Here is a 25420-nt window from a genome sequence, read left to right as displayed (position 1 = left end):
AGCGGCCACAGACACCGCGCCGCCACCGTAACCCTGCGTGGAAAATGCGGAGGTGGAGGGAAACCCGGGCTAATGAGCTCGGGAGCCGCCAATCTCCTGCCTGTGAAACGTGAGCCTTTTACTGGGGAAAGTAAAACAGGCCTCGCATTGCTTCCAGGGAGCCAGTAAAACACGAGGTGATCCGCGCTTACGTGCATTGTGCTGGATTTAAAACCCTTTCTGATGATTTTCTGGGCACACCTCCAATGAGTTACAGCACGGCACGGCTGCTGCAGAGCGGGCACAGGCTGGTGCAGAGGACGGCAGTCACTGCTGCCGGCCCTTGTGCCCATCCCCAGGTGGTGAATTAATGACACCAGCTCTGCGGCAGGTGGCCTTTGCTGTGCTGGGGCTGGTGCAGCCCTGTGCTGAGGTGGGCATCCCCCTGTGCCCCTTGGTGAGGTGGGCATCCCCCTGTGCCCCTGTGCTGAGGTGGGCATCACCCTGTGCCCCTTGGTGAGGTGGGCATCACTCTGTGCCCCTTGGTGACATGGGCATCCCCCTGTGCCCTGCCCCGCTGCTCTGGGGGCAGCCAGGGGCACGGGCTGGGAGAGGGGATGCCAGGCAAGGTGAGTGCAGGCAGGGCAGACCACGGTGGCGCTGCCACCCACACCGTTGCACCCCAGGAGGGACAGCAGCTTTGTTTGAGCCCTGCAGCCTCCCCGGGGCTGCCCAGCCCTTCCTTCTGCACTTGCTGTGCTTTATCTGCACGGGAAGGCTCGCACCTCCCCAGCCCCACGCCCTCGGTTCATCAGCCGATTAAAGATTAATTTGAGATTGTTGCTCATGTCAATAGCCCACGGGCAGGAAAACAATAGCTGCACCTGCAGTCTGTTTGTGAGCCCGCTCCTTCTGCAGGGCTGTTCATGGACAGAGGCTTTCCTGGTGCTGCCCGATGACAGCCTGAGCCTGCACGGCACCTGCTGCCCTTGGCCGGGCAGGGAGAGCCTCACCCCACTCCCGAGGCCTCCTGCATCCCAGCTATGGCCGGTGGGAGAGCCACAGTGTCCCTGCTGGTCACCCCCTGAGCCACCCCAGCCTCTCTGATCGTTCCCTGCCCCAAATCAGGAACAGCTGCCCTGCCCTCAGCTTCCAGAATGGGCCTTTCCTTCCCTTTATTCTGCCCTCAGCTTCCAGAACAGGCCTTTCCCTCCCTGCATCCTGCCCTTGGTTTCTAGAACGGGCCTTTCCCTCCCTGCATCCTGCCCTTGGTTTCTAGAACGGGCCTTTCCCTCCCTGCATCCTGCCCTCAGCTTCCAGAACCAGCCTTTCCCTGCATTCTGCCCGGCTCCTGTTTGCTTTTCAGCTTTCTCAGTCTAAGGAGAGAGCCAAAAGAAGAATGAGGCTGCTGCACTTTGGAAGGGCTGAGCTTTGGCTGCCTCCTCTGCACGCTCTCAGATGCTGGGAGTGCTCCTGCAGAGGCTGAGGGGGATGCAGGAGATCACAGAATCGTGAGAACATTTCTGTCAGATAGGTTTGCACTGACGTGAGAAGAAAGTGAGATTTTTTTGCTTTCTGCCTCTCTGGAGGTGGGAGGAGGTATTCTGGGGGTCCCTCACAGCACAAGGACCAGGTGTGCCTTGTGCCTGTCCTTGGGGGAGATGGGGACAGAAAAGGGTGAAAAAGGAAATTCTGGGAACTGCGGCTCCCAAGTGACTGAGGGGATGAAGCTCAGCCTTTGCAAGGATGGATGCAATCCTCCTGCTTTCCTTCTCCGCGCGTCTGGGATGCTCCGGATGCCTGCAGAGCCAGGACAGGAGAGATCTCACTCACCCTCAGGCCCAGCTGCTGGGGCGTTTCCCCATCCCAGAGCCCCAAAGCGCTGCAGGGGCAGAGAAAGGACGGACGGGATCCCCCGTGTGTGGAGCTGGGCCCAAGGGTGTCCTGGCCATGGTCCTGGTCCCTCTGCTCGCCCCAAACCCCTCAGGTAGAGAAAGAGAAATACTTCTGCAGTAGTAAATTGAGCAGCTGCTCAGAAAAGGAGAGATCCGGAGCACATTCATCACCCTGCCGAGGGACAGCAGCTGGTGCAGGGCTGGGCAGCACCTGGGGCGGGGCGGGACATCACCTGAGAGCCGTGTCCCCAGGGCACACGGGCCGGGCAGGGCCGGCAGCAGATGCGGCAGAGTGCCAGCGGGCTGTGCTTTTGTGATTCAGAACAGGCAGCATTTCTTTTTCCCAGTGTTTTAAGGCTGCATTTGTGTTTGAATGCCAGCGGGATTTGTCAGTGGAGCCTCGGCTGCTCCCCACCCGGTTTGTACCTTCCCTCTAAAGGCCTGGCGTCCCGGCCAGGCTCTGCACAAAGCCGGGAGCGCAGGGAGAGCAGCGAGGCTCGCCGAGGAGGAGGAGGAGGAGGAGGAGGAGGGTTCTCACAGCGCTCCCGCCGGCCTGACCGATGTCAGCTGGAGCCCATTGAGAGGGAGCTGCAGGGGTCCCGAGGGTCCCCGCGGGACGGAGAGAGAGCCGAGCGGCACGGGAAGGGTCGGGGTCCCCAGGAAGGGTCGGGGTCCCGTGCGGTGCCAGCCCTGGCACAAGGGGCAGGACAGCGCCGTGCGGGCCCTGCTGGGGCTGTCCGAGCTGGGGCTGCGGGGCCGCTGCTCCAGGGCACCCATCCTGACCCTCCTTCCCACTCCTGCAGGTGGTCCCTTCCCAAAACCGCTCTTTTTTTTTTTTTTTTTTTTTTAACTGTTTAGCTGCTTTTGCGGCTCCAGGATTTTATGGATGGAAAGCTGAAAGTAATTAGTGCCCCTCCCCCGCTTCCTGTTGGGAAAAGGAAGAAAAGCACACACAAGAGCAAACCCAAAACTTCCTGCCCTGCTTAATAATCGAGTAATGAGTCCAACTCGGCTGGGAAAGTCACTTTATGCCGGGTGAGCTCTTAATTAAAGAAGGGCCGAGCAGCAGCTCTGCTGGCTTTTACAGCCACACACATCCTCCTGCTCCGAGCAGCCCTGGGGGAGCCAGAGCCCGCGGGGATGGGAGCCGGGGGACGCTGTCCCTCCATTCACGGCTGGAAGCAAGGTCCGGGAGATGGCACCGAGGAAATGCGGGCAGGACGAACCCCAGGGCCTGGGGAGGCAGGCGGGGAGCCTGGCCGCGGTCTCTGAGCGCCCCAGGTTCGGGGGAGGCTGGGGCGGTGCAGGGCGCTGGGAAGGGGCAGGGCAGGCGGTGTGGGGCCCTGGGAGCTTCACCCTGGCAGTCCTGGAGCAGACAGACACTGCAGCACCCGCAGCGCCGGCCCTTGGTGCCCCAGGCAGGGACAGCCCCCTGTGACAACGGGATGTGCCAGCCCTGCTGCCGCACCACCCGCACCGGCTCAGCCCTGGGCTGGGGGCGGCCCTGGCTCCGGCCGAGAGCTCTGCACCCCCGAGGGATGCACAGAGCCCCGTGCTGCTCCTGCCAGAGCCCGAGGAGCTCTGCCATCCCCGAGGCATGCACAGAGCGCTGTGCTGCGGCAGGACCTGCTCCCCAGCCGTGCTCAGGGGCTCCAGCAGCTCCTGGGGACAGCAGCGCCCACCCGAGCGGGCTGGGAGGGACACGGCAAGCTCTGCTTTCCACACGAACCCGGAGATCTCCGCGCCCCCAGGGCACAGCTGCCCGGCAGGAACTGCCTTTTCCTCTCCTCACATCCCCTCCACTTTCGAGGCACCTGCAGCCAGAGGCCGAGGGTGGCAGGAGAGCCGAGCCCAGCAGCCGGGGCCGCACGGCGCTCCCCCCTCGCAGCTGCACGTTCACCCTGAGCACCCACAACACCCCGTTATAAATTAACGATTTTATTGAATATCAATAAATTGTATATCATTATATAAAAAGTTTCATCAGTACAAAATTGTGGCACAAAAATATAAATACCAGTGTACCTTTGAAATGTAAACATCCTCTTTGTAATGATTCCGTGAAAACAATGCCCAAAGAAAGATGCATTCAGGAGGCACCTGTCAATACCCATAAATAGGGCTTTTGGCACACACCTGTCATGGACGGCCTTGGGACAGGCCACCATTGTATCAGCTGACAAGTGCCTGCTATTAGTCACAGTTCTCTTGAAAAGCAGTTGTTAAGAGTCATATTAACAGGTGCTTGAGTGCATAGCTGCTCTGTAAACAGGGCTGGGGTTTGAAATGGCTACCCCTGCCTTTCATGGACACTGTTAATCTCGCAGGCATTGCAAATTGTCATTGTGCTGGGGAGAAGCAGCTGCTTCACAACTACTGGGAGACTGTATTATTGCATAGTTACACCTTCTACAGGCGGGTTATATACACTCGGGGTACGGGGGGAGTGTCTTGTCCTTCATTAAAAAAATACTGGTTCTTAAAAGTTACCAAGTGGTTACGGTGTTACAAAAAAGAAAAAACAAAACAAAACAAAACAACAAAACCCAACAAATCCAACCCAAAACCCCCAGCCCCCCAGGCTACACGGTCGCAGTGTTGGAGGGTGCAGGTCCAGCCCTGCAAGGTGCCAGGGGCTGGGGCAGCACCGTGACCCCCGAGGCTCACACACCGGGCACGGAGCGCTGGCGGCACCCCCGGTGCCAGGCTGGGTCACAGCGCCAAGCCGGGGCTCAGCAAGCTCCCAGGCACACGGTGGGGTGTCCTGCACAGGGCCAGGAGTCACACTCGATGATCCTGACGGGTCCCTTCCAACCCAGCATCCTTCATGGCCGGGCTCTTGCATTGCACTGGAGGCACCGAGTGAGGAGGGCGAGGGGCCAGAGGAGCAGCGTCCAGCCCGGCGCACACCGCAATGGGCACGGAGGAAACTCCTACAGAAACTAGTGAGAATATGGGAATTGGCGATGAGAGAGGCCTGGGGAGCGGAGTCCTCAGCGAGAGCCGGAGCAGCCCGTCTCCTCGTGCTTGTGGAGCAGCGACATGCGGGAGAAAGTCCGGGAGCAGGTTTTGCACTGGTACTTCTTTACATCTGAATGGGTCTGCAGGTGGGCGCGGAGATTAGAGCGGTCAGCAAAGGCCCGGTTGCAGTGCGTACAGGAAAAGGGCTTTTCACCTATGGGACAAAGAGAAACGCTCCCAATTAACCGGTGCATCAACACATGGGGAATATCAAAGAAGGAGCCATTCATTAGCCAAAGTTTGTGCGGAGCACAGTGAAAAGAAGTGCTGGCTGTCATTGTTCGGGGGAGAGCCGGGTATGCACAGCATCGCTTGGGGGAGAACTGCCAGCCTGGGAATTGTACGCTCCTGAAAAACCTTTCCTGAGAACCACGGAAAATGAGTGCTGGAAACATCTGCAAGCAGCACGGCAGCCGCTCAGACAAACGAAGACACGATCCGCGTCTGCCGCGGAGCCAGGGAGGAGCCGCGGCCCGGCAGGAAAGCCGAGCGCCGTGTGTTAATTATATCATAGCAGGCAGCGGCTGCGAGGCGCCAGCCCAGGGTGAGCGCAGCTATTTCCTCTGCCGAGCCCCGCTCCCCCTTCTGCCGCCCGGCCCGCATTGAAAAGCCCGGCCAGGGCGAATTCCTCCCAGAAAGACTCTTTTGGAGGAAACAAATGTGTATGCTCAATTTGGAAAGCACAATTAAGTCTACCCGGCTTCCTTCAGCCATCATCTTTAGCGCGTTAAGAGGGTGTGAAATCAGTGCCAAGTCACAATTACACCGTCCCACGGCCCCACAAAGGACGCTTGCGAGATGCTTTGTCGGGGCGGCCGCGGGGTGGGCTGCAGCTGCGCGCCCGGCCCCGCGCCAACAGGTGCCTCCTGCAGCACCTGCCCGGGCCGAGCCGAGCCGGGCCGGGCACATCCCGGCAGGGACCGAGCCGGGCCGGGCCGGGCACATCCCGGCAGGGACCGAGCCGGGCCGGGCCGGGCACATCCCGGCAGGGACCGAGCCGAGCCGGGCCGGGCACATCCCGGCAGGGACCGAGCCGAGCCGGGCGCATCCCGGCAGGGACCGAGCCGGGCCGGGCCGGGCACATCCCGGCAGGGACCGAGCCGAGCCGGGCCGGGCGCATCCCGGCCGCGCCCGGAGAGGGGCTCAGCACCCAGCGCTCCGGGGGCAGCTCTGCCCCGGCTGGGAGCCCTCGCTGCGGGCACGGGGGGATGCTCTGGGCACGGGGGGCGGGCTCCGGCAGTCTCACAGCCCCCTTTATGGCCGTGTTTTGGTGAAGCGTGTGCCGTGGCTGGCGGGCAGGCCCTGCACTCCCAGCAGCAGCGCAGATTTACGGGCTGGGCCTTGACCCTGCGCTCCGTTCCAGCCAGGAGGATATTTAAAGGACATTTCAGAGAGATGTGCCAAGGGGGTCTGGGAAGCCCTTATCTTCCCAGATAACACGCGGCCCGCCGATTCGCCAGGGCAGCGGAGCAGGGAAGCGGGAGGCGATAAGGGAGGGAGGGAGAGGGACAGGAGGGGACGTTACCAGTATGCGTCCGGATGTGGCCCTGCAGCAGCCAGGGCCGGGAGAACGCCTTCCCGCACATCTTGCAGACGCAGGGCAGCGTGTGGCTCCGGATGTGCATCTTGAGAGCCCCCAGGCTCACGTACTCCTTCTCACAGTACTTGCAGCTGAAGGATTTCCTGGCCTGGGCGTCGCAGTGCAATTGCTTGTGCTTGGAGAGCCCGGCGAAGGTGGAGTACGCCTTGGCGCACTGGGCGCAGCGGAAGCGCTCGGCGGCGGCGGGGGCCGAGGCCGGGCTGGGCGGCCCCGAGCTCTTGCCTTCGTCCTCCTCGCTGGAGAGCGCCGTCAGGTCCAGGGCGGGCGCGGCGCCGCCCGCGGCCTCGCTGCCCGGGCCGCCCGGGAACAGGCTGGACAGCAGCCCCGCGTCCCACACCAGCGGAGGGTAGTAGGCTCCGGGGCCGAGCACCTCGGGCGGGGGGATGACGGGCAGCGGGCACGTCTCGTACAGCAGCGGGGCCGCCAGCACTGCGGGAGACAGCGGCGGTCAGCGGGGCCCACCCCGCGGGCTCGGTGGGACCCCGTCCCAGGCCAGCCCTCGGGAGCCCCGCGCCGCACCCCGAGTCTGAGGAGCAAAGGGACCCCAGACCCCCACGGGAGCCCAGAGCCCAGCCCGCCCCGGGGCAGAGGTGACCGGCCTCACACCACAGGGACTCGCGCCCCTGCCCGCCTCGCCGAGAAGGAGGGAGTGAAGAGACCCCCAGGCTCCCGCCCGCTACGGGCACGGGGAGCTCCCCACGCACCCATGTGCGCCCCACGAGGGAGCCGCCGACACCCCGGGGTACCAGGGAGCGGCTCAGCATCCCAGGACACGGGATCGCGCCCCACGAGCCGCACAAAACCGAAACGAACAAACAAATCCGCCACCCCGGGACAGCCGGTCAGTCCCTGCCCGCTCCTGTGCCGAGCCGTGGGGAGATCCCGCACCGGAGCCGCCGCCCCACCCGCGGAGCGCCCCACGTGCCCGTCCCGTACCGGCCTGGCTCTCCAGCTCGCTGTAGTTGGGCTTCTTGCTGGCCGAGAAGTGCTTCTTCACCAGGAACGAGCGCGGCATCTTGCAGCCCCGGTGCCGCGCGGCGCCGCCGCTGCCGCTGATATGGGCGCGGGGCCGGGGGCGCGGCGCGGGGCGGGCGCGGGGCCGCAGCCAATGGCCGGGAGGGACGGGGCGGGCTCGGGCAGGTGTCGGCCCCGCCGGGGGACGGGGCCCGGGGGCCGCTCCCACGCTGCCGGAGCACGAACCGCCGCTGCTGCCCCGGCCCTCCCGGCCCCTCTCCCGGGCGTTTCCCCGGACCGTGCTCCCGGTGCTCCGGGAGCCTGGACCGACCCACGGCCCGTGCCCGGCGCTGGGCTGGAGGAAGGCGCTGTGCCCGGCGGGGATCCCGCACCCCTGCTGCCTGTCCTTCCCCTTCCCCACGGCTGTGGGTTGCGGTGCAGCGTGGGACAAGCCTCTGCCGTGCCCCTGCCGTGAAGCACCCTTCAGAGGCTAACAGTCCTCTGGGAAGAGGCAGTGACTTTTGGAGCAGCGGGATGGATCCCTCGGTGACTCCCTCCTGCTGCCAGGGTCAGGAGCACCTGCCCAGACACATTTTGGTTTCTGCTGGGAAGGTTTTGGGCAGCGCAGCCGTTCCCGCAGCAAGCTCTCTGTTCTCCTCCCTGCTGCCTTCCCCTGACTCTTTACCGCGGGCAGGGCGGGTCCCACAGCCCCTGAGGCACTCGCTCCCCGTGGCTCCCCGCTCCCAGGGCCGTGTGCCGGTGGGAAGGAGCCCAGGCACGGCCAGCGGGCGCTGGGGCAGAGATGCAGCAGTCAGAGGCGCAGCCTGCGCTCCCAGCTCCCGCCTGTCCCGGCCTCACGGGGGTTTCCCCGCTGGAAGGGCTCGGGGCACGGCTCCAGGCACCTGCTGCAGCGCCGCGCTCCGCGCCGGGGCAGCTGCTGGCGGCTGCCGCGGGAGGAACGGGCCCTGCTGGGAGCGCTCCTCCGGCCCTGCCCTCGGAACGGGGCCGTGCGCCGGGCCACTCGTGACTCGGCCGTCACACACCGCACACCGCCGCGCCAGCCCCTGCTGACCGCATCTTGCTGTTTAGCCACAACGAAATGCAGAAGTGGGGCAAAGCTTTCCGCCGGCACGGCTGCAGGCCGGGGCTGAGCTCACCGTCAGCCTGCCCTCGGGGCAGGAGCGGCTCGGAGAGCCTGTCCTGCCGGCCTCGCGCATCCTGCCCAGACCAGACGCGTTTGCAAAGCCTTCCCCTGCAGCCTTGTGCTCTGCTGCCGCATCGTCCCTCTTTCGCTGCCGAGCTGCCCGTGGCTTCCCGCAGGTGTTAATCTGCCAAACTCATCCCCGGGTCAGCCTGAAGCTCAGGGGAAAAGCGCCCCCGAGGGCCTCGGGGGACACAGCTCGCAGAGTTCGGGTGCTCCGTTCTCGGGGTGCCGAGGCGCCGCTCCTGGGGCTGGGGCGGCCCCGGGGCTGCGCAGGTGCCTCCCCCGGCCCGGCCGCTCCACCTGCCGCGGATGTGGTTACAGCGGGGACGCTCGCACCGGGAGCACAGAGAGTGGTTTGCTGCTCTTTCTGAAATGGCAGCAATCAGATCTGTTCCAACCGCTGCGTGTGGAAACTCGCCTGTGCTAGGGATAAAAACGAGATCAAGGGAGAGAGCGGCCTGACCTAGCTGTGCCTGTGAGCCAGCACGACAGGGGACAGAGCAGGACGCAGGGGAGGGGAAGCTCGGCAGTGCCTCACGGCGGAGTTTCTCCACCGTCCCACCCTGACCATCAGCTGAGCCCCAGCGTGCTCAGAGCAGACCTGCCACCAGCCCGCGGCACAGCTCCGGTCCCGGACATGCAAGGACTGGCCCGAGGAGCTCACAAATACTTCAACCACCTCCAGGGCAACAAGTCTGCTGAAAATTATTCTTTTCACTTCCCTGGCCCCAGGTCTCCATGAACGTCTGGCTGCAGAGCAGAGCTCCTCCGGCCGAGGGAGGCCGCGGTGGGAAGCAGAGCAGCTCCGGCCACGGGACGGGCCGTGAATCCTCTCGGCAGGGCTGGAGGAGCTCCCTGGAGCCTCCCTGGGGCTGGGCCCTGCGCCGGGAGCAGCGAGCCCGCTCCCTCCGAGACGCAAGGCCTCCCTCTGCCGTCCGCAGCCCCGAGCAGCCGCTCCGGGCCCAGCCCCGGCCGGGGAGCCTCGCTCCTCAGGCAGCTCCCTGAACCTCCACGGAATCGTTGTCTTAAACCCCAGCATCGGTAAAGACAGAATAAATGTGAGAAGAACTAGAAGAGAGATCTAAGCCGGTAGCAATGACACCAATTTTTCACTAAGTGCTGAGTATTTTCTGGAGCTTTGGGGAAGGAGTAAGGAAGGAAAAGCAGGTTTCATAGTGGTTTCAACAGTCCTCATTTGTACCACCCAGAGAATAATGTAATTTGCCCATGAAATTGAATGAAGCACAGACCAATGCAACTGTAACACAAAGCTGTTTGTCAGAAAAACAAACAAAAACCCACTCCCAAAGCAGCCAAATGCTCCATTGTAATTTTTAGCACATTCAAACCAAAGAAAAGCTTTAGGACTGCAAACACATCCCTCATTTTCTTTTCCACGACTTAACACAGCCTTGGTTGGTTAATCCTCAGTGAGGTGGGCTCACCAGTGAGAGTCCAGTACAGCTGGGCAGAGGCCTTGAAGAAGATTTGCTGTTCTCTTTTCAGTCAGGTGACATTAAGACTTGGAATACAGCACTTAAGCTTTGGCAAGATCTCATCCCCCAGCCTAAGGAGACCATGGGGATTTGCCGCTGCAATTCCGCACGGAGCAATACCGTGCATTAGGAAATTAATGCTGACAACAATTTATCACAACTATTAAGACCAGTCGTTGTCCGGAGACGAATTTGATAGAACAGCTCAGCAGCAAACCCGGCTCCTCCCATTGTGTCTCTGTGCTAATTGCGCTCCTCGGGCTGACTCCTTGTGCCAGACACGGGGAATTTCACAGCTCTGGGCTGGCCCGATTGCATTATCGCCACAATGCAGCTGCAGGATCAGCTGCTGACGAGGTGCGAGCAGCACTGCGCCCTTCCCGGGGACACGCAGCGCCTTTGGGAGCCCCAATTGGGGACACCCAGCGCCTTTGGGAGCCCAGCTGGGGACAGTCACCGCCTTTGGGAGCCCCAGCTGGTTTGTGCCACACCGAGGCTTTCCCAGCACCCAAAGGAGATGAGCCCAGGCTGTGCACACACAGCACACAGGTGCCTTTAAATCCATCAGGAGTCTCAGTCGGGCACAGCCCAATGAGTGCTCAAAGGAAACACGAGGACCATGAGGGAGAAATGACAAGGGCTGACACAAAGGTAGGATTTTATAAATTAAATGACCTTTATTTGTAACTTGTCTTCAAAAGTCAAAAACATGACGAAGTAATTGCTTGGAAGCTTCTAATTGCTCCTTAAACATTTTATCAGAGTTGCATGGAAGTGCACTTAGAACAGCAGCAGGAATCTGGATTCCTGGCAGTGGGCATCACCAAACTGCACTGTGACCAGAGCCCAGAGATGCCTATCCATCCCCCAAGAGCCCTTCACCTCTCTGCAGGCCAAGCACACCACAACCACCCCAAACACAGCCAGGGGGTTCCACACCCCCCAGCCCCCAGCGCTGGGCTCCCACCCCGGCGCTCAGGGTGGGACAGAAACACCAACCCCAGGAGCAGCAGAGGTGCCAGAGGTGGCTGCACACAAGGCAGAACCACGAGGTTTTAGCTGCAGCGTGTTTCATTATTTTCAGGGTAAGGCTGTGCTGCCGTCTGCAGAGCACGAAGGGAGGAGCTTACTGCTCAAACAATTAATTAGTACTCAGTTCTGGGGTGGTGCAGGCCCACTGCTCCAATTACAACACTCTGATTTCAGGTTCTGGTCAGGTGCCTTAGATCTCAGCAGCTCCACTGTGAACCTCTTGAAAGCATCACACCAAAATTAAGAAATCTCCATGGTAAAAGTGTAGGCTTGAACACAGAGTATCCACTGACTAGGGGCTGGAACTGTCCTGTTTTCAGGGCTGTATTTCACTTTTCCTTGGAAGCTACACCTGGCTCTACACGCACACTGCCTGATGGCAAACAATCCAAGTACAGCTTCAGCCACTTCAGAACATTTCAATGAAGAACAGGAATTCAAAATACCTGATAAAATCTGTGATGTGGAAAGGAAGTGCTATGCATGCCAATGCTATGAATTACTTGTAATTTTCCCACCAGCTTGCCTTGAGAGATGGAAAACCCAAGAACATGTATGAAAATTTTAGTTTCAATAGAAAGCCGAGGTATTGAAAAAACCCTTCTGAATTCCCCTATCAGCATAAGGCTTAAAATTACTAGGAAACCAGTTTCAAACCCACCAATTTAATCATAAAGCCAGCAATTTTGGTTAATATTTGCTAAGATAGTTAAAAAACTAGGCATTTTAACTAAGACCAACACTAAAGATTATTTTCCAGGCTAGAAATTATAGTAAGAGTATGGAGGAAAGTAATCATCATGCATAGAACTGAAGTATTTTGAACTAGTTTTTACACAGTGCAAAGATTTCCTAGGGAAGTTTGCAGTTTGAACACTCATACTGAGGATATGTTTTCCATACAGTTGGGAGGCTGCCTGTAAGGATTGAAATACTGGGATGCATTATGGAATCACAGGCATCAGAGGTCACTTAAATGAGAGCTGGTCTGACAGTTACAGTTAGCACCTGAAATCTCACTAAAGGGAACAGAGCTACCAGTACACCTCACATACAATCACTGGAGATATGTAAATGAGATAAGGAAGATATTCATTAACTAGTTCAGGCCATTCCATTTGGAATGTTTTTGATTTTAGAGAGTCAAATAAACACAACCTCCAAAGAAACCTATAGGCATAGGTAAAGGAAAAAGCCTTGGTTCTCATGTGTTGATCTACACTGAAACTAAGTGAGTAGAAAAATGGAGCTGGCAGGGCTGAATGTCAGAGACCATGATACCAAAAGACTGAATGGCACAGAAATATCAAACCAGGATTTAAAACGGAGATAGGATTGAGTCTTCTCTACTTCTGGATGCCTGAGTTAATCTCGGGATGTGCAGGGAGAAGTGCAAGGGTGCTGGGCATTTCCCCCTGGTGGAAGCTTGGGTTTGCAGTAAATCCTCTGGCTGGATCACTTATCCCGCAGAGAGCGCATCAAAACCTGCGCCATCATGTCATCCTCATCAGCATCATAATCCTGGAACAGAGCACAGAAACACTCCCATTGCAGCAGCCACGCTGCCCAGTGCCCTGGCACTGCAGGGCTGCAGCTCCCTGGGCAGCCAGGACAGGCTGGGGCTGTACAGCAGGGCCAGGGAGCCCCAGGAGCCCCAGCTGGGCAGCCAGGACAGGCTGGGACTGCAGAGCAGGGCCAGGGAGCCCCAGCTGGGCAGGCAGGACAGGCTGGGACTGTAGACCAGAGCCCAAGGAGCCTGAGCAGCCCCAGGTGTGCTGCAGGGTGAGCCACACCTACCACAAAGGTGTCGTAGGAAAAGCGATGGCGTCTCTGCAGGTGCTCCATGAAGTTTGCACTCCTGTAGTTGGGGTCCCCCCACGGCATTGAGGCACAAATTGGGCACACCTTCAAGGAAAAAACAACAGTGAGGGCCAATGCTTCAGTGCTTTAATGCTGACAGCAGAAGGGCAGGGACAGCCTGGGAAATGGAGCTGAGGGTTTGTGCTGTCGCTGTTCTGTAGGCAAAGGGATGGCCAATAACTTGTTGGAACATTGAATGCAAAAGCCTCAGATAACCCTGAATAATTTTATGTCTTGGATCCCTGAAATGGAATGGCTTACTCTTCTCCCACATTCTGAACATCAGAACTCATTAAAGCCTCTTGCTTTAAGAGATTTCAGCCTTTATTTCACAGTGCCAGGAAAGTTTCCTTGGTCTTCTCTGCAAAGTTCACTTCTCTCCAAGAGAAAAAAGGAACTTTATCTTCCTGAACAATTTAGAATTCCAAAAAACTTCCCAGAAAAATTAAAGTTTCCAATTCAGTTCCATATTTTGTAATTCCTCTTACATAAGAGGAAGTGACACTGATAAGTTACTAGAATGATGCACTATTTTTTGCAAGCATTTCCCCCAACAGTTTATAGTATTTTCATGCTGAAAACAAGGGGAAAAACAAGGAGAAAATTAAATGCCTGACTTTTAAAAAAATTATATTTTATTGCTTTGCTGTGCCTAATTAACTTTGAATGTGTGCCATTTTTCAAGGATGAAAAGAGGATGTGGCCCAGCTGCAGTGGGTGTGGAGACCAGAGAGCCACAGAAGGGTGACAGCAGAACCACACCAGGCTTAGAGGCATGACCAGCACAGCCACACCGACTGAACAGCAGCAATTACACCTAACTCATTGCTTCAAAGGGCTTTAAGAGCAGACTTCACTGCAATTCTTGCAGCAAGACTTTTTATTACCACTTGTTTTGCATCCATGCTGTGCAAAGCTTTGCAGTGCTCAACCAGCCCTTCTTGATCAAAGTTCTTCTCGCTGCAGTACGGGCACGGGAAGGTGAAGCGATTGGGGAAGCTCCTGTGGGGAGAAAAGGTCATTTACAAACACAGATCAGCCAAGGCAGTCATTTACACATCCAGTTGAGGCAAGCTAATTTTAACAATCAGTTTGTAAACTCCTAACAGTATTTCAGGGAACTCAATATTTAGACTGAATTACAGTTTTTCTGCAAATGTTCTGAGTGTCATTTTTCACCTTTCTGTCAGGGCACCACCCACAAGAATGCACTGCTACCAACTCCCACTTCCCTCCTTTGTGGGTGAGTACACTCAGGAGGTATTTTAAAAGGTATTTTAAAAACCAGCTGCATCTACAGAATGCCCTGATCTTAGAGATGTCTAAGGAAAAGCACCAGAGTTTACCTGGGCACAGCCAGCTGCAGGATCAAGGCTCAGTTTTTGACTACATAAAAACTAGCAGCCAAACTGAGCAAAGTGGTAAATTCTGCTTTTACTTCAAAATTGTTTCTTGTGCAGAGAAGGCCAGGATCTCAGAGCAGAGGTGGTACCTGGTGCTGTGGAGGGGCTCCTTGGTAACAGCTTTGACACCTTCCATGATGTAGCTCTGGTACTTGGAGCAGGAGGCTGCGTGGCTGCGCATCTTGGACAGGAACATCTGTGCAGGCAACAACAGCACAGCAGGTGAGCCCAAACCTCTGACACACCTTAAACAACAGCAGCTAACATGGAACCCCCGGCAGCCTTCAGCAGAAGGGCTAAAGCAGGAACTCCAAATAGTTCAGCTGGCCAAGAAAACCTTTGAGATGACAGGGCAGCTAAGCTGTAACTCTGCTGTCGGTGGGATGTTACCATACACCCCTGCTACAGCAGCAACGTCCCACTGCAACTTTAAAATCAGAATCTTTCATTGGAAATTCATCTTCTGAAGAGGTAATGACAAAAAACTGTGGGAAGAATGTCAACATCTGGGTGCTGCCTGTATCAAACACCTTCAGCACCTATCAGAAAAAACACTTTGACCTGATTGTGCAGAAAGCTGAGGAAGAAGCAGTTTATTTTCCCCTATGCAGACACATCTCGTGTACTGAATTTTCAAACCCTTTCATACTTTTTTATTGCAGCCGTTGCAAGTGGTTTCTGTCGTTTCAATTTGCTTTTCCAAGTCCAGAGCCCTGCTCCCGGGGGACAGGGTGCTGCGGCACACCCCACACACTGGCTTCTTGGGCTTCAGGCACTCCTGCAGGCACGGCGTGCAGAAGCTGTGAGAGAGAAAAGGAGCAGGTGGTGAGACAGCCCTCTGGGCACCCACAGCGCCCCTGCCCTTGCACAGCCTCTGCCCAAAGGAGTAACAGAGCCTTGAGACTGATAGAAAGAAAGGGAAGAAGGAGTGCTGGCACCTGGGCATGAAAGATCCCAGGCTGTCACACCCAGAATTGCTTGCTGTTGGACAGGGCTCCGTGCCCTCGGCTTCTGGACAGAATTATGGAATAGTCTGGGCTGCAAGGGCCCTCAAAGCCCACGCAGTGCCACTCTGGGCACCTGTGCCAGGGCCTGCCCACCCTCACAGAGAGCAATTCGATCCCAATACCCAAACTCAGCCTGCCCTCTGACGGTGCGAGGCCGCTGCCCCTAGTCCAGCCACTGCACGCCCGCATTCCTCAGGGGAACGGGAAGCGAAAGTGGACGAGCACCGGCTTCCTTTCCCCCCTTTGCTTTCGTTTACTCGCTTTAAGGCCGCTCCAGCCTGCCCTGCCCTGCCGTGCCGTGCCGTGCCGTGCCGTGCCCAGCCCCGCTGCCGGGGCGCGGAGCAGCGTGCGGAGCCCCTGCCCTCAGCCCCGGCGGGGCCCGAGCCGCCGCTCCTCCCGAGGCCCCGCGGCCCCCGCCCCGGCCCCGCCCCCCGCCCGGCGGCGGGCGCTCACACGTGTCCGCAGGGGACGCGCACCGGGCAGTCGAACACCTCGAGGCACACGGGGCAGGTGAGGCGGGACAGCGGGTCCGGCCGCCGCTCCGGGGCCCGCGACGGCCCGCCCGCCGCCATCTTCCGCCGCGCCGCCAGGGGGCGGCCCTGCGCAGGCGCGGCCCGCCGGCCCCGCCCCGCGCCCCGGGCTGGGGGCGTGACCGAGCGTTGTGGGCGCGGCAGAGCTGTGGGCGGGGCCGCCATCCCCGGGCCGCTGCCGGCGGGCGGGGCCCCGCGCGGTGCCCGCGCCGCTCCGGGCACGGCGGTGCCCTAACGGCGCTGGTGTCACAGCTCCGCAGCCGTTCCACGGCCGCTTCTCTCCCGGCTCTCCCCGGAGCGCGGCCCCGGGGAACCGCCCCGCCCCTCGCGCCCCGCCCCGATGACATCAGGCGGCGGAAGTGCTCCCGCCCCGCCGTTCACTTCCGGGCCGCCGCTGCCGCCGCCGCGGCCCTGCCCGAGCCGTGAGGGCGGGCGCGCTCCGTCCGCGGCACCGGCCGGGCCTGCGCGGCTCTGCCGGGGCAGCGCGTCGGGACGCGGGGTAGCAGCCCGGGCACTTCCGGTGGAGCGGCGGCGGCTCCCGGTGGCGACGCGGAGCGGTGAGGGACGGGACAGGCCGCGGAGCGGGGGCTTGGCCGCGGCGGATGGGCGGCGCGGCGCAGCGGGGGCGGCCGGGGGCGGCAGGAGCTCCCGGGGCCGGTGCCGCCGCGGAGGCCCAGGCGCTGCCCGGGGCTCTTCGCCCCGGCTCTGCAACAAGTGTCCCGGGCACGGAGCGGCCGCGGGCCCAGAGCGGCCCCGGGCACGGAGCGCCAGGCGGGCAGGGTTCCGGGGCTGCCGCTCCCGCGCCGCTCGCAGCCACCGCGTCCCGGAGGGGTTGGGCCGGGCGCGGCCCCGGGAGGAGGGGGCACGGCGGGAGCGGGGCGGGTTTGCCCCGGTGTACCCTGTGCTGCCCGGGGTTTGTACAGCCCGCGGCCAGAGCAGTCGGGTCTCTCGGTGAGGTTTGGCCCTGGACACGGTCACGGTTAGAAGCGTTCTCTTGTCTGCACAGCCGGCGCTGCGCTCCGGTCAGGAGTTCCTGTTGTCACAGCTCCGGGAAACGCTGGCCTTTGGCGTGAGCGCCTTGCGGCAAAGCAGCCTCGTTCCTCTGTGTTCTGCCAGTCGGGGAGCTGCTGAAACCTATATTTATCCGTGCGTGCTCGCACCGTGAGCTCTCCGGAGCTGTAACCATGGCTGTTGCTGCTGGGTGGGCTGCGGGCGGGGAGGCCGTGCTGCCTGCGGCTCGGTGTGCGGCAGGGCTGCCAGGCTGTGCCCTGGCACGGTGTGCTGTGCCCTGGCACGGTGTGCTGTGCCCCGGCGGCCCGGGCGGGGGCACGGGCAGGGCTCTGGGAGCTCGATGAAGGCTCTCCCGTGCCCCGGGGCTCGCTGACCCTGCCGTGCCTCGCGTGTGGCCGGGAGCTCTGTTTGGTGGCTGCTGGCAGGGGGTGGCAGGGCAGTGGTGCTGAGGGCAGCTCCCGGCCAGCACAGGATCCCTCCGGGTCCCGGGGGTGTTGTGCTGACGTGCCAGACGCAGATCTCTCTCTGCAGCTCTGGTGTGCAGCTCTTCCTGCCAAGGAACAGGCTCCGCTGTCTTTGTCCACAGACTTCATCCTGCACAACTTGCGTTGGAACGTGGGGAGGGAAGGGGCTGCTCCTGGCCCTTATGCTCAGATGTTAATTTAGCACTCCACATTTCCTGTGATTCACAGCCTGTCTCTTGACAGGAGCGCGTGTGCCTTGCAGGAGAAGCAGAACTGCTGCTTAACTTTCCCCACACGGGGCTGGCACTGAGCACAGCCTTCCATCAAGGAATGCTAACTGCCAGGCTGTTGATTTTGTTGTTTGTTTGTTTGTTTCCCTGGCCTCTTGGTTGTTGGTATTTTGTGTTTCGGCTCCTTCCCTTCGGCTGGGAAGTTATTTAACACGAGTGTTGATCGGCGTTCTAGCAGCTGCAGTTAATACTGGGTGAAGAGTCTTTTCTGAAATGCTGTTTGAGACTGACCACATCTGAAACAGTGCACTGAAGTCTCCCAGCTCCCCTCTCCCCAGGCCAAGAGCTGGTTTGTCTTTTCATGTAGTAAACAAAGCCTGTGGTCTGCTTTGTGATCACAGGTTCCCGAGGCATTGCAGGTGGAGCCTCTTGGCCTGTGAATTACCCTGGTTCTGGTGAAGCAGCATTTGGGAGATTCCTTTGTCACCAGCTGTTTTGGCTCAGTGCTCTGGAAGTGCAGATCAGTATATCCACAAAACCAGCTATCCCTGCAGACAGGAGCACAGGAATGGTTTTTCTCAGTTCCCATAACGCAGCTGAAGGTGGCAGGTGTTGCTCTCTTGCTGAAAAGATCCCAGTGGTGTTTGCAGCTGCCAGCTTTCAGCTGGAACTGGGGCTGTGGCTCCTCTGGAGTGGCTGCAGAGCTGCCCTGGCTGCACTGGGGTAGCAGCAGGAGGAATGTCAGTGAAAATGCTAGAAACCAAAAGGCAGAGTCAATAAACCTGCTCAGCCTAGGGACACTAGAGGTGAGGGGGAAAAGCAAATGCTTTCACAAAATGGGCAGGGACCTGGAAAGTGGGTGGGGAATGGTGTTGGAAAGCGGGGCAGTGGCATTTGTGTGGCTGCTGTGCCTTTCGAGCGTCCTGCAGAGGCCGTGAGGGAGCTGCAGCTCTGTGGCCATGGTGCAGGCCCCGAGAGGCAGGGGATGTCTGGGGTGTGTGCACCTGCCATGACTTGTGCTTGTTTTCAGTTTTCATTCCAGGCCAGTTGCCGTTGCTGGAGATCCCTAACGCCAGATACCCAACCCACTGCCAAACAGCCATGAAGGAGAGGAGGTAGCTGCCCCCAGCAGAGGGAAAATCTGATTTCAATGGATACAAAATATAAAGACGATTTATTTAGGAAGTATGTACAGTTCCACGAATGCAAGCTGAATGCCCCTGACAACAAGCAGCGTCCTATCAACGATGAGTACTTGCGAGTGGCAGCAGCAGCCTTGCTTTGCCTTCCCAAAATTGATCCCTTTTATCGATTCCGGCTGATCAAATTTTACGAAATGGCTGAAAACTCACTGAGATCTGTGAAATCCTCAAGTTTACATTGTCTCCATAATGCATTCAACATGCTTGAGACAGTTGGGATTAATCTCTTTCTGTACCCCTGGAAAAAGGAGTTCAAGAACATTAAGGTAAGACTTTTTTATGTAGCCATCACGAGAACACAGTTTATTTTTCTTTCTGTGAACGCATTTCATTTGTTTCCTTTAAAGGCTTCTCTTTTTTCCATTTATAGCGTTATATATATATATATATATTTATATATTATAGTAGGTAAACAGAAGCCATAGGAAAGCTCCTGTGTAAAATAAGTGAAGTTTATGCTGATGAGAGTATCCCCAGAGCAGAAGTACAAGCGCTTTCTGCAATTATAGTGCGTATAAAGTAGGAGAAGAGCTTATTTAAGGTTGTTGTTCAGCCTCCCCTGCTGCACTGTTTTATTTCTACTTGGAGAGGTTTTCACTATGGTGAGTGGTCAAGCTGGATTTGAGCTGACTCAGAGTTTGATTTGTCTTGCCACAGCTGTTACTGGACTCAAGTATTAAACCCAGGGCATGTGTTTAAGCGGATGCTCTGCTGAGGTTCCCACAAGCTGTGTGATAAGGGTGAAGGAACTTCTGCAAAGGGGTTGTTTTCAGAGTATCTTTGATCTGCTTGTCAGTGCTCAGTTCCTGATGGTTTGATTTTAAGGTGCTTTCAGGTGTATCCACCCAAGGCAGGTTCCCAGAGGGAAAAGTGGGATCTCACTGCTGGTATTGGGTGCTGCAGACCCATTGGGAGCTCTCTGCAGCCAAGTTTTATGTTTTATCTTTTGCCTGTGGTGGGCAGGCTGCTCCTGCCTGCACTCAGAACAGGCTGGACTGGGCTAAGCGCATCCCTCAGGTGTGCCAGATGCTGAGGGGATTTCAGCTTGCAGAAGCTCATGTCTCTGCTTTTGGGGCTCTTTTAGTGGAAGTTTTTGAATTAAATTAAATTAAATAAAACTAACATTTGAAACTGCATGGTAACAGAACACAAAGAAGGGTGCGTCTCAAGTATATTTAAAGCTGAATTGGACTTTGGCACTCCTGCAGTAATTCTGAGTTCCTGATAGCTCCAGCTTGTCCCTGCATGGGATAGTTCCCAAATCCCGGCCTTTTTGCCTTTCATGGTAGACTTTCTGTAAATTAAGTATGTCTGGTATGCATTATAGTTAACGTCAGTGCAGAGCAGAGTGATTTAAATCACCAGGGAGGACATTATGCTAATCAGGATTTTAAATTGAATGAAAATTCTCCTACTTTGAATTTCCCTCATGTGGAATTTCCATCTGCTGAGCAGGAGGGATGCAGAAACGGAGCTCATCTTGCCAAGGCAGTTGCATGCGTTCAGAGTCGTTATTGTTGTATTTAATTATATGCTCTCTGTCACTGAATTATCTGAACATCTCGTCCACCACTGAATTTGTAACCTAGTTTTCCTTTGTTCCCCCGGGCCCCTCAGACCTACACTGGACCCTTTGTTTATTATGTGAAGTCTGCTCTAACGGAAGATGACGTGAGGCAGATTCTGAACTACATGGGCTACGTCCAGGAGCTGGGAACAACGTTCAAGCTCAAAGAGCAGGTGGACGCCATTCAGGTGAAAATGATTTCATTTGAGCTCTTCCTGGCCAAAGTGGAGTGCGAGCAGCTCCTGGAGATCCACCTGCAGGTGAAGGACAAGGGCTATTCGGAGGTGGACGTGGTGCAGGAGCGCAAGAGCAGCAGCGAGGACGTGCGGGGCTGCTCGGAGGCCATGCGGCGGCGCCTGGAGTGCAAGGAGAGCCTCAACGCGTCCATGGCGCGCATGGTGCTGCAGAAATCCGCCAGCGAGCGCGCCTCCAAGGACTACTACAAGCCCAAGGTCAGCAAGCCCTCCAAGTCCGTGGATGCCTACGACAGCTACTGGGAGAGTAAGAAGCCGCCTCTGATGAGCTCGCTGAGCCTCAGGAAGGAGCCCGTTCTGGTCGATGCGGAAGACGACATTAAAGATGAAATCATCCGGCCCTCGCCCTCCCTGCTGACCATGTCCAGCTCCCCTCACGGCTGTTCAGATGAATACTTGCCAACTTCCTCTCATCACAATGGCATGCTAAGAACAAATGTCCCTTACAGCTCCTATTTTTCTGCTCAAGAGGACTTAGATTTATATACTGACCCCGATTCTAGAAGCGTGTTAAATTTTAAAAGACAAGACGCTATTAAGCCTGATGTATGGCTGTTAAAAAGCGACGCCAACCCCGTTTACCACAAACGCCCCCACCTAGCCAAAGAGACAGCTTCCTCCAAGTGCCAGAACTGTGGCATACCCTGCGGCGCTTCTGTGTGCCAGAAGTGCGACGGCCCGTTCGGCTCGAGGCAGGAGTACCCGGCCGTGAAGCAGAGCTCCTACTCCATCAAAGCGCTCCCGAGCGACGGCTTGTCCCCGGCCTCGGCTCTGCGGGAGAAACCTCAGTACCCGGCCCAGACTCAGAGCCAAGACAGAGCTGCCCAGTTGGGCTCCAAGGCCAAGCCCTCGGGCACCTCCCGCTGCAGCTTCTGCAACCGCTCGGGCGCGGCCAACACGTGCACCTTCTGCTCCAAGGTCTCCTGCGACTCCTGCCTCAGCGCCTACTACTACGACCCCTGCTGCAGGAAGAGCGACCTGCACAGGTTCCTGCCCAACAACCAGCTGAACTACAAATCGTCCCAGCTGTCCCACGTGGTTTACAGATAGACTGCCAGAGTCTGCTCGGGAAGGGAAGGGAAGGGAAGGGGGAGAGGAAAGGGCTATCCTAACTAATGTTCTGACTCCACACTGACCTCTTGCCAAAATCACGTGTCCAGATATTTGGAACCATGGTTCAGTGATCAGGTGCCAGTTCTTGATTTTTGTGGCTTCACAGATGCTGCAGATCCATTAGATTTCATGCTGCTATAATTTAGGTAACTCCTAAATGAGCGTTGCTTTTTAACTTACATGGGGGAGAAGAGCACATTTTTCCTTAAAACTTGGCAGCTGTCGTATTTTTAAGAAGTGACATCATACGTTCCTATTATATCATATCTTGCCCAAATAAAACCAGGCAGTATTTGAAAACAAAATCTGAGAATTAAGGTTCTTCTTTTCTATGAGTGATGAAACCACTGCCAGTTTTTGATAAAGTATCAAAAAGTGAAGTCCTCACCCTGACTTCAAAATGTGCAGGAAATATGAGAATGGCTTGTTTTGCCAACAAGGACTATTTTTTTTGATGTGTGTCTGCATTTCTCGATCTCCAAAATGCAAACACCATAACCTCTCTTCCTTTTGTCTTTGTTTCCTCCTTCTCCCCTTCTCTCCTGGTTGTTTATCTCAAGCTTATATAACCTGAGTCTGGATAATATGTGCTTTATTTTCCAGTGTTGCCAATATCATCCTTCTGGGTTTCACTGTATGGTATTTTAAAGAGGTGATCCTGTATCTGTGTCACTCAGATGATGCCTGGAGTGTTGTCCTCTCAGATGAGTGTCCATTTTCTTTCTGTTGCACATGGTTTAAGTACTGTTCTTTGTACTGTAAATAGGTGATTTGGAAACAGTTTATTTTTAATAAATATTTAATATGTTGAGTTCTTAAAAGTGGTAGAATCATTATAACTATGAAGTCTCTCTGGGTTATTTGTTCAGGTGACTTTTTGTCCTTCCTTGTACTGTATTTCATAGCTTATTATAGCCACCCTGGCAGAATGATGTTCTTGGCTCTGATCAGTTCTTGGGTTTTAATCTGACATTTTTTTCCCTCTGATAAGGCTGGCGCTCATCTGAGTGGAGTCTTGTCTAGGAATTGCGGGATTTTGCTCTCAGTGCACGCTTTTTCTTTGTGGTTATGGAAATTGTAAGTATCAATGTTCTGCTTGCTCCCAAATTCACTGCCAGTCTGTCTGTAGTGTAGTCCAGCAAGTAAAGCACTGGCCTGGTTAAGATCAGAGCTCATTTGTGACTCCTGTTCAGGTGAACCCATCGGTTATGGATGTGAATCAGATGATGACCTTTGTCCCCTGCTATAGCACTTGGGAACTGTGGCTGAGAGCCAGGGCTCCCTTGTGTTGGGCTCTGTACAGTCTGACCCCCAAACACCACCTGGCTATGAATAGACTTTAGTTTTTCATTAAAAGAAAACCCCTAAGAATCCTAACTCCCTTATTCCAACTATAGCTAGTTAGCACAAAGTATCAGGCAACCTAATCTGATGTGCAGAATTAAATGTGTTTAAAATATCTGTAAAGAACTCTAGCTGACTTGTAAACTGTAGTCCACTTTGCACTGAAATGATTCACTTTGGGGTTTTTAGTCACTGTTAGAGTCTAGGCTTCTCAACTTCAGTGTCCATCACTCCCTGTGTGACAGGAACATGCATGAATGATCGTTTGTCTTACATATTTTGGGGTGGGGGGGCTTCAGGTAGGTAGAGGGGAAAATTACATAGGCTAGTGTTGTAAAATAGCTAAAATAATTTTAGCCATAACTGGGTGTCAGAAGCATTATGGAAATAAGATGAAACCTGGGTCTTACAGAGGGCTGAGAACAATAAGTTACTGTCCGGTTTGCACTAAGAAACAAAGAGAACAGAATGTTTAACAATCAGGGAAATTCTGAATCAAGGGACTGCAGCTGAGCAGAATATCAAGGGCGAGTACTGCCTTGCTGACCCTGAGCGTTGGGGTGAATATTGTTTAAGTGAATGATTTTAAGGTTTTCAATCTTGTATGTTTTTTATAAATATATATATATATAAATATGACACAAATGTAGATACATTATGTATATAGTGAAGAATTTAAAAACAATTTTACTATTAAAATGCAGTCTAAGTGTGGTTTTAATTTTGGTGGGTTTTGGGTTTTGTTCACCTTCTGCAGTTTCATGCCTGTTTGGCTGCTCTACAGTGTATCTTCTAGTTCACCAGTTCAATTTCCATATGGCTCCTCACACTACAGTGAATAACTAAAACTGTGATGCCACGTAATTTTTATGGTGACCAGGGCAGGGGCTACACCTGCTCTGAAAAAGAGAAGTCCTCTGTATATATGTCATGGAATCCTGTAGTACAAGCCCGTGTTGAATTGAAGTGATACCATGCTCTATTTTTGTGTATCTTACTGTATGAGGTTGCTGTGATTGATACAGTAAAATATATGCGAATTTAAAATGCAGGTGTTTTGCATCTGATTTGTTGAAATTAATTTATGTTTTGAAGGAATTTAAAAATAAAGAGGCCTTTAAGAAAAGGCTTCACTCTTTTCTTAAAGTGGCGTGTGCATGTCGCTGTCTGTTCGCAGGTGCGTTTGCATGCCGGAGCCGCTGCTCCCTGCGGGCCGGGGCTGCTCAGACAAATCCCCCTCGGTGTGCAGCCTGAGCAGCAGGACCCAGTGCTCACGGAGCACGTGAGCCGCTCTGGCAGCCTCTGCAGCAGGCTCAGGTGGGGCGGCAGCAGGTTCTGGGCCGTGTGGAGCTCCCTCTGTGGGTCCCAGCCTTGGCTCTCCTTGCCTGACGAGCTTCCCGAGCCCAGCTGCATCTCCCAGGAGATGTGTGACACTGCTGAGCTACATTTTGGCACTTGGCTTAGGCCTTCTGGCTCCTTGTGCATCCTGCTAGCTCTGGAGCAGGAGAACTCCTCAAGTTCCAAACTAGATCATTCTTTTTGTGTGTTCCTTGTGTTGAAAAGCATGTCAGGTGAATGCTGAAGTGCCCATTCTATGAGTGCTTCGTGCTCTGCTGTGGTTGCTGGAAGTACCAGGGAGGATTATAGAAATCAGGCTCCAGGTAACTAAAATGTTCTTGCAGGAAATCTTGCCTCACACCGTGATGCTTCTTGAGCTGACATATTTCTGGTACGTATAAAACCAGCCTGTAAGCTGTCTTGCTGCTTGGCATCTCTGATTACAGACCTCTAAGCTTGTTTGCTGCTTTGGCTTTCAACAGAAGCTTAAAGGTTCCGTACACGGTTAAGTAGTTTAGACCTGATGATGTGAACTGACAGCTCCCTCAAGTTATTTTCTGGAAGATGTCTGTAGGTTACGAGCATTTAGTGCACATTGCTAGCTATGCTGTAGAATGTTTCTAGGGGAAGAGATTCACCTTTCCAGTGTTTGTTTAGAAACAGGAGCTAACCTGAGCATGGTAATAATTGATACACTGCCAGAGCGACTGGGAGAGAAGCAGGAGGTGACTCTTGATGTACCTGGTTTGGCTCTGAATTCAGAGTGAATTAGACCTTCAAGCATGATCATTACCATGGTATCAGCAGCAACTGGCTTGGGCTGCAAATGTCCCTGTTTGCTGTTTCTGAAGGGTGTTCTGTGATTCCTTCCGAAAATCAGAAAATCATGGACTGTGGCTGTGTTTGTCCAAGACTG

At 55.8% G+C, this 25420-nt stretch overlaps 3 protein-coding genes across 3 annotated transcripts; 1 reads left to right on the top strand and 2 right to left on the bottom strand.

The window, feature by feature from the left end:
* Positions 1-4867: 4867 nt before the first annotated feature.
* Positions 4868-7510, bottom strand: SNAI1 (snail family transcriptional repressor 1). Its single transcript, XM_054274738.1, has 3 exons — positions 7432-7510; positions 6421-6924; positions 4868-5049 (listed from the first exon to the last, which is right to left on the bottom strand). Exons 1-3 carry the CDS (start codon positions 7508-7510, stop codon positions 4868-4870), a joined length of 765 nt encoding a protein of 254 aa, XP_054130713.1.
* A 3627-nt stretch (positions 7511-11137) lies between these two features.
* On the bottom strand, positions 11138-16023 carry RNF114 (ring finger protein 114). The gene is made up of 6 exons (XM_054274582.1): positions 15905-16023; positions 15094-15244; positions 14534-14640; positions 13929-14043; positions 12979-13086; positions 11138-12702 (listed from the first exon to the last, which is right to left on the bottom strand). Exons 1-6 carry the CDS (start codon positions 16021-16023, stop codon positions 12637-12639), a joined length of 666 nt encoding a protein of 221 aa, XP_054130557.1. The 3' UTR covers positions 11138-12636.
* A 416-nt stretch (positions 16024-16439) lies between these two features.
* On the top strand, positions 16440-24312 carry SPATA2 (spermatogenesis associated 2). The gene is made up of 3 exons (XM_054274736.1): positions 16440-16538; positions 18717-19154; positions 20506-24312. The coding sequence occupies exons 2-3, from the start codon at positions 18837-18839 to the stop codon at positions 21757-21759; spliced, it is 1572 nt and encodes a 523-aa protein (XP_054130711.1). The 5' UTR covers positions 16440-16538; positions 18717-18836; the 3' UTR covers positions 21760-24312.
* The last annotated feature ends 1108 nt before the right edge of the window (positions 24313-25420 follow it).

This window comes from Melozone crissalis, unplaced genomic scaffold, assembly GCF_028551555.1.
Source record: "Melozone crissalis strain CALT ecotype California unplaced genomic scaffold, PUWL_Pcris_2 ptg000017l_1, whole genome shotgun sequence".
Lineage (NCBI taxonomy): Eukaryota > Metazoa > Chordata > Aves > Passeriformes > Passerellidae > Melozone > Melozone crissalis.
Note: the sequence above shows the minus strand (reverse complement) of the source record. Positions and strands in the feature narration are given on the sequence as shown.

Bases quoted from the DNA above. Each gene is read 5' to 3' on its own strand.
- SPATA2 (XM_054274736.1), top strand. From the start codon at position 18,837: ATGGATACAAAATATAAAGACGATTTATTTAGGAAGTATGTACAGTTC. The intron at 19,155-20,505 runs GTAAGACTTTTT...CGGGCCCCTCAG, and splicing joins AGGAGTTCAAGAACATTAAG to ACCTACACTGGACCCTTTGT.
- RNF114 (XM_054274582.1), bottom strand. From the start codon at position 16,023: ATGGCGGCGGGCGGGCCGTCGCGGGCCCCGGAGCGGCGGCCGGACCCG. The intron at 14,641-15,093 runs GTATGAAAGGGT...TTGCCTGCACAG, and splicing joins GCAACGGCTGCAATAAAAAA to ATGTTCCTGTCCAAGATGCG. The intron at 14,044-14,533 runs GTACCACCTCTG...TTCTCCCCACAG, and splicing joins GAGCCCCTCCACAGCACCAG to GAGCTTCCCCAATCGCTTCA.
- SNAI1 (XM_054274738.1), bottom strand. From the start codon at position 7,510: ATGCCGCGCTCGTTCCTGGTGAAGAAGCACTTCTCGGCCAGCAAGAAG. The intron at 6,925-7,431 runs GTACGGGACGGG...TGTCTCCCGCAG, and splicing joins CGAGCTGGAGAGCCAGGCCG to TGCTGGCGGCCCCGCTGCTG. The intron at 5,050-6,420 runs GTAACGTCCCCT...TTTGTCCCATAG, and splicing joins CCACATCCGGACGCATACTG to GTGAAAAGCCCTTTTCCTGT.